Source organism: Procambarus clarkii, chromosome 93, assembly GCF_040958095.1.
Source record: "Procambarus clarkii isolate CNS0578487 chromosome 93, FALCON_Pclarkii_2.0, whole genome shotgun sequence".
NCBI lineage: Eukaryota > Metazoa > Arthropoda > Malacostraca > Decapoda > Cambaridae > Procambarus > Procambarus clarkii.
The window spans coordinates 7893274-7905273 of NC_091242.1; the positions used below are offsets into that span (position 1 = coordinate 7893274).

Genomic DNA, 12000 nt, shown 5'->3' on the forward strand with positions numbered 1-12000 from the left:
ATTTGATCAGCTTACCTCTTCGCCCTTGATCATGCCTTGAGTGGAAATTGTAGTCTCGACTCTCTTGATCGAGGCCTGGTGAATGTCGGTGTCGAAGCGTATGCACTGACAACGTCTCATGAAGTAAACAATGGGGATGGGAAGGAAGCCACCCAAAAGCAGCAACATGCATACAAACATTGCCCAGCCTGGATATGGCTCCTTAATAGCAAAGCCCTGTGGATAACACAACAAGATTAATAATAATAATAATAATAATAATAATAATAGTAATAATAAAAATAATAAATAAAATATACACTATATATTACACAGTGGTTAATTTGTAGGTACTAAGGTTGCATATCAAATGAAGCCATTAATATGAAAGGTGTTTTGCTGCATGTGCATACCATAGTAACATGCGTAACAATTATCTTATCACCACGTACATGCTTCTAGCGACTAGACCACGACATGGCATAAGGATTGCAACCTGGAGTTCTACTGAACCTACTAGGATTTCCTGAGGCTTCTACTGAAGCTGGAACAAGATTTCCACAATCCTCCCCCCCCCCCATGCACTCTGGCTCCATCATCTAGGACTATTCTATCTCCTATCTACCATCTAGAGATGGCTAGGAGGTAAGTCCCTATAGGTAAGCATTGGTATGTAAGCACCAGGTCTGCCCATTTTACTCTCCTCTTATGATTCACTGGAGTACACTTTCTTTACCAAAACACCTTACCAAACTCTCCTGAATATTATTTCAACTTTTGCACTACAAATGCATTTCAAATGATCTATTTCTCTAACTTTTAGTTTTTCATGCTTGTGCCACATCAGATTCCCTCATTCTATCACACGTGGAGTCAAATTATGCAAAATTTGTCACAAAAATATCGTCTACTACTATAGTTCAATGAGTGTATGTATTATCTTACTTCTTCCATTTTCCAGGCAGGGTAATCAGGGGGATGAGTGATTCTGTAATAGACAGAGGCGACAACGATTGAGAATATGGTGAGAGGAGAGATGACCCTCCATGTTGCTTGCCAGTAGATCCCAGGTCGTTCACCAATCATCCTCTCAATGTCATCAGAAAACTTCTTGTGTCCATACACATAAGAGATGACTATAGTCTCAAAGAAGGCAATGGTGATCAAGCCCATGGAGCCAGCAAAGGTGTCAAACATGCCAACCCAATATTCACCAGCACCTGTGCAGAAAATCAAGCCAAACAGCAAGCTGGACAAGCACACACAACCTGAGGAGAGGAAAATTTAAAAACATTACACAGTTCATATCTATAATTCCAGAATTTGCACTCTATAAGTCTGAGATAATTCTTAGAACTTATACATAACAATGATAGAAGTGCTTACATTTACATGAATTGTGCACAATGAAAGGGAATGCCTTGAAATACTTTTGCTCATAGTATTTAAGTTATAGCTGCAAAATTACAAATAAGGAGCAAATACAAATTATTGTATAAATCATAGCTATAATTTATGTCAAATGCCTTAATACTTGTATAAATAAACTAATAATAGGTTACATCTGTAACTGAAATGCATAAAAGCATTGTCTAATCTGATATAAATGAAGGAATATATCAAGGATAATATATATGCATGTAATCACTCATTTAATGTTGAAAAAAAAGATTATTGTCCCCTCTATGGCTGCCTTAAATATTCAGACACTGGATGGAAATGTTGTCATAAATGGTCCTCATTTGTTTTTATTAAGGCTCTAGAAGGAAAGTGAGGGAGTCTAGATTGTTCTTCAAGATGGTGTATGGATACTGGTGGCCTGAGGAAGCACATGTGAGCCCTGTGTATGTGCATGACTATTTTAAATATTTCTAATCTCTAAATCATATATACAGTATATGATATGCACCATCCAGGCAGTTAGACCAAAATCATATAGACATGATTTATGTTCATTTGTTCATATATACAGGTATATGATTTACACCTCCAAGGGTTAAAGGTTTCTAAGGACAAGGAATGATTAGCACTATCGCGCACGGTGCGGACACACTGCAGACTCTGACTTCTGCTCCTGACGGGCGAGCGTGCAGCGACACCGAAATGTGTGTACTCGTTTCAGATTTCCCACCTTAACATGTTATGGAGAAAGTGTCTACATAAAACAAGCCTGTGAATAAATTGAAATGGCTCTATCATGTTTCTAAATGAATTAATGTATTAGATTCTTTAGATAATAACTTAAGGTAGAAAATACGCATTATATAATTAGAAATTAAAAGTGTAATGTAAAATTTAAATTCCAATAGGGAATTTATTAAGAATTAAAAAGTGAAGTTTGATAAAATATGAAATGTTTACATAATGTCTGACAACATTTATGCATGAATTTATGCATTATTTACAGACCTAAATTTAAAAAGAGAACAAACAAGAATAACACAACAACTGCAGAATAATTTTGTATTTCTATAAGTACAATAATGACAATAAGGGAAAAGGACACATGATCTACCAGTGATAAAAATAAATTCGAAGCATGACAATTTTCTAAATACTATTGTACCTCTATGACAAAATATTAAGCTTTCATGAACATACCTGTCAAAATTTCTTTCCGAACTCTGGCAAAGACCTTCATGTCGAACATATTTGTGATGACTCCTTCCATAGTACCAAACTGAGAGCCAAGACCAAGTGCTAATAACATCATGAAGAAGCAAACTGACCAGAAATTGCTCCCTGGTAATTCTACAATAGCTTGTGTAAACACGATGAAGGCAAGTCCTGTGCCCTCTGCAGCCTGTAGTGAGAAGACTATATTTAGAATTCCTGATAGTATGTCTATATCTAGAATTAGATTTCATTAAAAAAAAAAACAGCAATAATATCTTAACACAGAATTGTAACAGATCAAGGTACACACCAATGATACAACAATAATCACTGAAAGAGAATGCACAATAACAACTGACAATAATATACACAATGTAATCACAATTATATAACTGGTCCACTGACCACATACTTAATATGTAGAGATTACCCTCAGCCAACCCTGAGACAGTAATTAAATACTTAGTACCAAATGAGTTACAAAGACTCCATTTAGTGTGAAATAAATAATTACATGACAAGTCTGAACACTTGGGTCACAAATGACCCTCACTGTGTGGTCCTAATGATCAGACAACGCAGCTGACTGGGTATTACCACATGAACTAATGACCTGTCAGAGCAACACGTTATCTTGGCTAGCAAAATTTTGTCCACTGCAGATGCCATATGAAATTTAACTCTAGCCAGACTGGTGATTCCTAGGAATCAACACTAGGTAACAAATACAAAAATGATAGATTGAACACCAACAGTGGTGGCTCGCCTTCCCTCATTCATCCACACATTCACACCTCGCAAAGTAGGAGATGACTTTTCTTCAGGATTTATCAACTTGGCTCCAGGAGAAGAGTAGCTTTATCCTGTCACAAGCAGTGTATATTCACCCTATGCTCGATAAGCAATCCTTGAAGAAAGATTGGCAAAGCTTAAATTACATTCTCTTGAAAGGTGAAGAAATAGGGGTGACATGATAGAGGCATGAGAGAATGGACATGTCAAAGGGGATATTAATAGCCTATTAAAAGTTTCAACATGAAACAAGGGTATAAATTGTATAAGTTTTAGATTTGGGAAAAAAAACCTGGGTAAATACTGGTTTGGTAACAGGGGTAAACGCTGAGATACATGTTAGTTCATGCTCTGTGTTGCTCCCCCTTGTTTCATACGAAATGGATTTCATTCATGCCTATACTGTACTCAATAAACGATCCTTGGCCGGACATTAAATATAAAGCATCTAGATAAGTAAGAGGAATAAATAGGACCTTCTGAATATTAATGTTGTTACATTATTGATGTGTATAAATGTAGAAAATAGGGGATATTAATTGGGAATAGACCTACTGAAGTTCATCTAATAGCAACAGTTGATGTTCTGGTTAACATAGATTGGAAGTAAATAGTCAATTTCAAATAGACTAGGGATGACGTTATTGTACATTTGGTTTCAGGGTCACTGGGCTAACGCAAAACACACTACTCATAGACCGGCTTTTTAATCCCCTTGAGCGAAATGCTAAGACCTGGAGACGAGCAATCACTCGTTGGGGTAACTAAAACGGACTGGGCCATAGAGGGACCTTTTAATCCCCTTGAGCGAAAATTTCAGGGAGTAGAAGCAATCCCTCGCCGAGGTAATGAAAATCACTTGAGACATAGAAGGACCGTTTAATCCCCTCGAGTGAAAATTTCAGGGCGTAGAAGCAATCCCTCGCTGGGCTAACGAAATCACCTGAGACAAAGAGGGACCGTAGCCTATCGCTTCGAAAAACACCCGAGAAATAGAGGGACCGCCGAAAAAAGCAAATCACAGGTATGACTACAAGGGACCCCACATCATTGTAACGAAAAACAGGTATGACTCGTAGTCATACCTGTTTTTCGTTACAATGGTGTGGGGTCCCTCGTAGTCATACCTGTTTTCCGTCACCCCAGCGGGTGATTGCCTTATAGTCCATGAAAATTTTGCTCAAGGGGATTAAAAGGCCCCTCGTAGTCATACCTGTTTTCCATCATCCCAGCGATTGATTGCTCGTCTCCAGGTCTTAGCATTTCGCTCAAGGAGATTAAAAAGCCAGTCTATGAGTCGTGTGTTTTGCGTTACAACAGTGGCCCTGAAACCTAATGTACAATAATGTTATCCCTGGTCTATTTTAAATCTCCTATTTACTTCCAATCTATGTTAACCAGAACATCAATTGCCTCTATTAGATGAACTGCAGTAGGCCTATTCCCCTATTAATATCCCCTTTCATCTCCATTTATACACATCAATAATGTAACTCCATTAATATTCGGAAGGACCTGGAAGCTTTATAGTGCCCATCCAAAGATGGTTTAATGTCCATAGGAATGAATGAAATCCACCATTGGCCATTTGCATGTAACAAAGGTGAGCAACACAGAGTAGCCCAATCCACCCTTCCTTCCTGCCCACTGAATTGCTATGACTTTCCAGCCATTTACAAGCCACATAATCAGGATGGAACAATACTCAACATCATTCCAATAACTGATGTTCCCAAAATGTCAGTCTTTCAACTCCCTGGAGCATGCAGTGATGATGGATGCAGCAGGTTGACACACAGAGACCCAGATATAACCCACACACATTAAAAGTGGCTATAATTGTAGTGTTATGCTGCAGTAAGGCAGCTAATGTGGGTAAATGCTACCAGAATCACATTGTTTTATTTATGCACCTGTATTTTTGTATTTATTTTTCTATATATATACTGTTAATGCAAGCATATACAATGAGTTATATAAGTACAAATTTTGGTGATTTGTCAAACATTTTGGTGAAAATTGTAGTCTTGCAAAGTCAATAACAGGCACATAATTTTAGGCAAGTCTCAAAGCTAACACACAATCTGTAGTGACTGGTATACTTGCATTAGCTTTAAGACTTTCCCGAGACAGTGAAAACCTTAACATTTCAAAATTGGGATACTAAATAATTATCTTAAAATGTGGATATCTAATAATTATTCTAAATTTAAGGACAAAATCATGCACGGAAAATGTCACCACAGCTATACCTGATTGAGTTCATCAGCAACACTACATGTCTTGATATGTTTGTGTGTTTCATTTTCATAAAACTCCTTGATTCTGGGAAATATAACTGGCCAGACTTCCTCATAGTTATCAATTGTAACGTTGACATCTGTAGTACGTGCTTCTAGAATATGATTGATGCTCTGCAACTTCAGGATATTACTGAAAATATATGAAGAATCACTTTAATTTCTTCTATCTACTGTAAATTATGATTCTGCATTCTGAATCCTAGAAATATAAATGAATTAATATAGGAGGAATCATAAGTTTACATTCAAGCATAAAAGAATAGGCTTATAAGTGAATATGGAAAATATGTTTCTTAGCAGACTTACTCGGTTAGCCCCTAAGATAAAATTCTGCCGTCTATGGGGAAGATGATCATATAATCCGACAAAACAACATTCAAGGTACTGGTACCACAGGAAATGTTTAAAATTTGGTACAGAGACTATACTTGTACTAGGGAGCACTGGAGACTATCCAGCTAAATCTCTTAACGTCCCATTAGTAGCGATGGAAGCCCAGACTTCCAGGACCCGGATTCACGAAGCAGTTACTCAAGTACTTACGAACGTGTACATCTTTCCTCAATCTTTGACGCCTTTGGTTACATTTATTAAACAGTTTACAAGCATGAAAACTTCCTAATCAACTGTTGTTATTGTTGTTATAAACAGCCTCCTGGTGCTTTGGAGCTCATTAACTGTTTAATAATTATAAACAAAGCTGCTAAAGATTGAGAAAAGATGAACAGGTTCATAAGTACTTGTGTAACTCCTTTGTGAATCCGGGTCCAGGTCTTCCCCAGCCTTTCAAGCCAGTTCTAGAGCAGATATGAAGATTACACACACCAACTAACGAACCTGGAAAGGAGGGAGTAAATCACGGAGCCACTGGGACTCGCCCCAAAAGGGGTGTTTCATTACATTCAACGATGTATTTCTGAGGGACATGCTTGTTTTGTGGCACCCTGAAGTTTATTACCCAAGGAGAAAAAAGGTCACAGATTCAAAGTAATGAAACAAAGTTGCTGAAAAAATTAGAAATTTCAGTTTTTAAAAACAGAATGGTAAACAGTTGGAATAAGTTAAGTGCAGAGGTGGTGGAGGCCAAAACCATGAGCATTGCTCTAGGCCTGTAACTACACTTAGGTAATTGTAATTATGAAATTACTCACACATGCATATTATATATATGCATGTGTACATATAATATATGCATATTATATATAATACATATATATATATATTATCATTACAGCACATATACAGTACTGTATTTGCATAATCCCACATTGCAAAGAAATGTCATTTCATTGCATGAAGACCCCACTTAACTTAATTTAACTTATATGCCTGCCTTTCTGACATGGAGATAGTCAGGAAAAAATGTGGAAAGAGTGTATGGAGAGACACTGTCTCACATCCATGCCTTGTCTCTGAGGCATAGCCCAGCCTGATTTGCCTGCCAGCACCTGCAAGCGTGGAAACTGAATTTTGGAGACTGGAGAATATTCCAGATTCAACCTTATTATGTCCAGCATTAAGAAATGGTTTTCATGAGTGCCAGTGAGTGTAATATACTTGTCTTTGTAAATTACACCACATATGTACCTATACCAAGCGTAAATAATTATGCAAGCAAACTAATGGCCGAGTATTCTGGCTGGAACAGCTGTAGTCCATTGTAATTACAGCAGTATTAGGCTGCAGTATAGTGAAGTGATTCATCCAAAATATGTCAAGACAAGGTGCCTCACAAGAAGGCTAAGATTCATTGGAACTTGCGTGTCACTATGTTTGATAAGTTTTGTATATGATACTGGTACTTCACAGGTTAATAGAGAAACCCCCCAAACCATGAACATAGAATTTAATGTGTAATAAATTGTTATGTTAATACACATGGCAGTATCTGTGAACCCTTCTCCCATAAATCAAACTGTCATCCTCATTTGAAACCATTTGTGTGCTAGCAGCTACATCTACAAATTCTGTGTGAACCAATGCTCGCTACATGCCCATATCCAGGTGAGGAGAGACAATGAATAATCCTGCACAGCACATTTGTATGTCCCTGTTGCAGGCACTTTAACTGCTTAGGGAACTGACACTTACCTGGAGAGGGTTCTGGGAGTTCTTCTAGTCCCCGAGCCCAGCATGAGGCCAGGCTCAACTTATGATAACTTGGTCAACAGGCTGTTGCTTGGAGCAGCCTGCAGGCCCACATATCCACTACAGCCTGGTTGGTCCAGCACTTCTTGCAAGAACTTATCTAATTGCCTCTTGAATACATCCACCTTTGTTCCAGCAATATTTCTAATGTTAGCTGGGAGGGTGCTGAACAGCTGTGGACCTCTGATGTTCAGTGCTCTCTGATTGTGCCTATGGCACCTCTACTCTTCACTGGTTCTATTCTACATTTCCTTCTGTATCTTTCACTCCAGTATGTTGTTATTCTACTATGCACATTTGGGACTTGGCCTTCAAGTATCTTCCATGTATATATTATTTGGTACCTATCTCCTCTCCTCTCCAAAGAGAAAATTTTGAGAGCTTTGAGATGGTCCCAATAATTTAGATGTTTTACTGTAAATATGAGTGCCGTATATGTTCTCTGTATTCCTTCTAATTCAGAGATCTCTCTCGCTCTGAAAGGGAAAGAGAAACTTCCCCTTTTAAGAAGAAAAATTTGAAATTTCATGTTTCAATTTGTTTTCTGAGTATATCTGAAGACTTTCTGACATTTTTATGGTTTATTTTATGTACTGGTGAAAGGTGCTATAGGTTTCTTGTTACCCGTGTATGGAGACATGTGACATTACCCTATATATAAAGCAAATAAGTGGCACTACAGCATTACTATTTTCATAACATATTAGTCTTTTCCAGTAGCTAATAATGTACATTCCTCAGAGTGGTATAATAAAGTACTTTTTAAAATAATGCATGCAAATCATATTTACTAAATGACTACTTTGCACCTACCTCAACAGCACCTTATAAGCTATCCTCTAAAATTAGATATGAAAGCATAGATGACAATAACTGTTATACAATTATAAGAAAAAAGAAAACTACAAAGAATGTATATCATGCAACTTACTGTTCCACACATTTCTCATAGTTGGCCACAGCTTTGAAGCCAAGCACAGCGAAGATATCTATGGTGGCAAAAGTTGCTGTGAATACTGTGATGATGCACATAAACACGGCATCACGTTTGCAATTGTTCTTCATGGGATTGTAAGATGCAAAAGCAATGAGGGAACCAAAGGCCAGCCCAAGAGAGTAGAAGACCTGACACGCTGCATCCATCCAGACAGTCGGGTTAAGAAGCTTACTCATCTGTGCAGTCAACAATGAACTACATTAGCAAAACACACAAATAATCAATACTGAGATATTATTGAAATAATAAGATTTTAAATACTAAAAGTATTACTAGGTGTATTATAATTTTTTTATTATTATATACAGTATTTTAACTAAAATAGTTTTTTAATTACCTAAGTGTAATTAACTAAGTGTAGTTACAGGATGAGAGCTATGCTTATGGTGTCCCATCTTTCCAGTACTCTTTGTCATATGACTGAAACTACTCAGGATTTTGGTATAGCTTCTCAATTAGTTTGTTCCAACCATCTACTGTGCTGTTTGCAAAAGTGTACTTTCTAATGTTTTTTTGGCGGCTTCTATCTTGGCAAGTACTTCTATCACATGAGTTATGTACAAATTTATTGCTGGAAATCAGTTGTTTCCTAATTGTTTGCCTTATTTTGGTTTCTTGCTACTAGTTTCTGTTTTTGACTTCCAAACATACTTCAATTGTTTTTTCTCTTTCACAACTTGTACATGTTTCTTTCATTTCCTCTTGATACTTTTCCAATTTACACTTTTCCAATCCTTTATTAATCTTTATTTGAGTTGCCAATCAGGTTTCTCTTGGCATAGCCTTGCCTAACTCTTTGTTTTGGCTAGCTAATAGTTGCACTGAGTTCAGCTCAAAATTTGCAAGTGTGTGTGTAATTACCTAAGTGTAGTTACAGGATGAGAGCTACGCTTGTGGTGTCCCGTCTTCCCAGCACTCTGTCATATAACGCTTTGAAACTACTGATACCAGATGTCCAGATAGAGTGCCTCTGATTGCTGCCCACATCTTCCTGTCTGTTAGACAAGTGTAGTTTACCAAGTGTAGTTACAGGATGTTTATCCAAGGATACAGGATAGTTTATCCAAGTGTAGTTACAGGATGAGAGTTACGCTCATGGTGTCCCATCTTCCCAGTACAACACTATGAAACTACTGATGGTTTTTGCCTCCACCAACCTCACTAAACTTGTTCCAAACTTTCTATTATTTTTTCAGCACCTTTGTTTCCTTCGCTTGAATCTGTTTCCTCTTGTTTCTGAAGAGGTTGGTTTCAGGAATTCCTCTATCAATTCGGTCAATTCCTGCTATTATTTTGTAAGTGGTGATCATATTGCCTCTTTTTCTTCTATCTTCTAGCTTTGGTATATTTAATGCCTCTCTTTGTAACATTTGTTTTTTTAGTTCTGGAAGGCATTTTGTAGCATGCCATCTCCAGTTTGCTTCTTGAGATAAGGGCAGCATACAACTGCTGCATATTCCAATTTTAGTCTCACAAAAGTCATGAACAGTTTCTTTAGTATTTCACCATCCATGTAATTAAAAGCAATTCTGAAGTTGGAAAGCGATGCATATGCACCTTGTACAATGTTCTTTGTGTGTTCCTCTTGTGACAGTTTACTATCCAAAACTACTCCTAGATCTTTTTCTTTGTTAGATTTCTTTAATTCCTTTCCACATAATTTGTAGACTGTGTGTGTGGTCTTTTTTCTCAGACTCCACATTCCATAACGTGGCATTTATTCACATTGAATTCCATTTATCATATGGCACTCCAAGCACTAATTTTATCTAGATCAATTTGAAGGTCATGACAATAATCTAGGTCTCTTATCTTCCCTAGTAGCTTAGCATCATCAGCAAACATGTTCAAATAATTCTGTATTCCTGCTTGCAGATCATTTATATAGATGATGAACCTTACTGGTGCAAGCAAGAACTGAACCCTATGGTATTCCTCTAGTAACACTCCTCCAGTCAGATACATTGCCTCTGATTACCGCCCACATCTTCCTGTCTGTTAGAAAATTCTTCATCCATGTCATAATTCTTCTTGTCACCGCTTCAGCATGTTCTGGTTTCCAAAACTGGGACATGAGTGGGACTCTTTCAAAAACATTTTTTTAGGTCCAGTTAGACACAGTCAACCCAACCATGTCTTTCCTGTAGAATATCAGTGGCTCTATTGTAAAATCTAAGTAGATTTGTTACACGTGATCTTCCTGTTCGAAAACCATACTGTGTGTGTTATTATGTATGTCATTACTCTCCAGGCATTCTACCCATTTGGTTTTGACTACCACGCTTGTTAAGGATACAGGTCTATAATTTTGCGGGTCTTCTCTGCTACCAATTTTGTAGATTGGAACTATGTTTGCCGTTTCCATATACTGTATCTGCTAAGATTCTTGTGCACAAGGATGTCTGGAATATCAATTGGAATGGAATGCTCAGCTCAGTTGCATATTCTCATAGCACCAAAGGTAAAACTCCATCTGGTCCAACGACTTTATTTCTTTCTAGCCCCTTGAGTAATGTTTCACTTCATCTTGAGATACCACTTTGTATTTTATGGTGTTCTCTGGAATTGGCACTGTGTCCAAGTCTCTGAAAACCTCATTTTGCACAAACATACTATGGAACTGTTCATTCAGTGTTTCACACATTCCTTTTTCATACTCTGTGAATCTGTTCCTCATTCTCAAACTCTGGATTTTATCCTTTACATGCAGCTTGCTTTTAATGAATTTATAGAAAAGGCATGGATCTGTACTTACCTAGTTGTGCTTGTGGGGGTTGAGCTCTGGCTCTTTGGTCAATCTGTCTTACTGTGCACGTGTGCCTGATACCCCGTGTCACAAATGAATATGTATGTGTGCCATATTATAAATTTGGATATGGAGCTTGCCTATATTCTCTCTCAAAGAGTATCTTTCCCAATCACTCACTACCATCATATCGATACAATTTCACCTTTTATCTCCTCAAACTCATTCAAATGTTTTGTCCCCTTGTTACAGCTCCATTCCTTAAGTCCCTTAATACTAATCCTATCTCTTGTATCATTTATTTATTTACTTATATTCAAGAAGGTACATTGGGTTGAGAATATATAATATTGGTGTTTGAGCGTAACATTCTTGCAAAGCCACTAACACACACAAAGCATTTCAGGCAGGTTCTGAAA

General features: G+C 37.4%; 1 protein-coding gene across 5 annotated transcripts in view; it reads right to left on the reverse strand.

Moving 5' to 3' along the window:
- The window catches only part of LOC123746806 (sodium-dependent neutral amino acid transporter B(0)AT3), a 182255-nt gene that overhangs the window by 32268 nt on the left and 137987 nt on the right, over positions 1-12000 (reverse strand). For all 5 annotated transcript variants that reach the window (XR_011226068.1, XM_045728566.2, XM_045728565.2 and 2 more), the window contains exons 5-9: positions 8770-9011; positions 5640-5820; positions 2581-2782; positions 925-1247; positions 16-216 (exon numbers count right to left, since the gene is read on the reverse strand). Coding sequence is in view for 4 of the 5 variants with exons in the window: in XM_045728566.2 (XP_045584522.1) it covers positions 16-216; positions 925-1247; positions 2581-2782; positions 5640-5820; positions 8770-9011 (1149 nt within the window). In the remaining variant the exon portion in view is untranslated. The remainder of the gene's footprint in view (positions 1-15; positions 217-924; positions 1248-2580; positions 2783-5639; positions 5821-8769; positions 9012-12000) is intronic.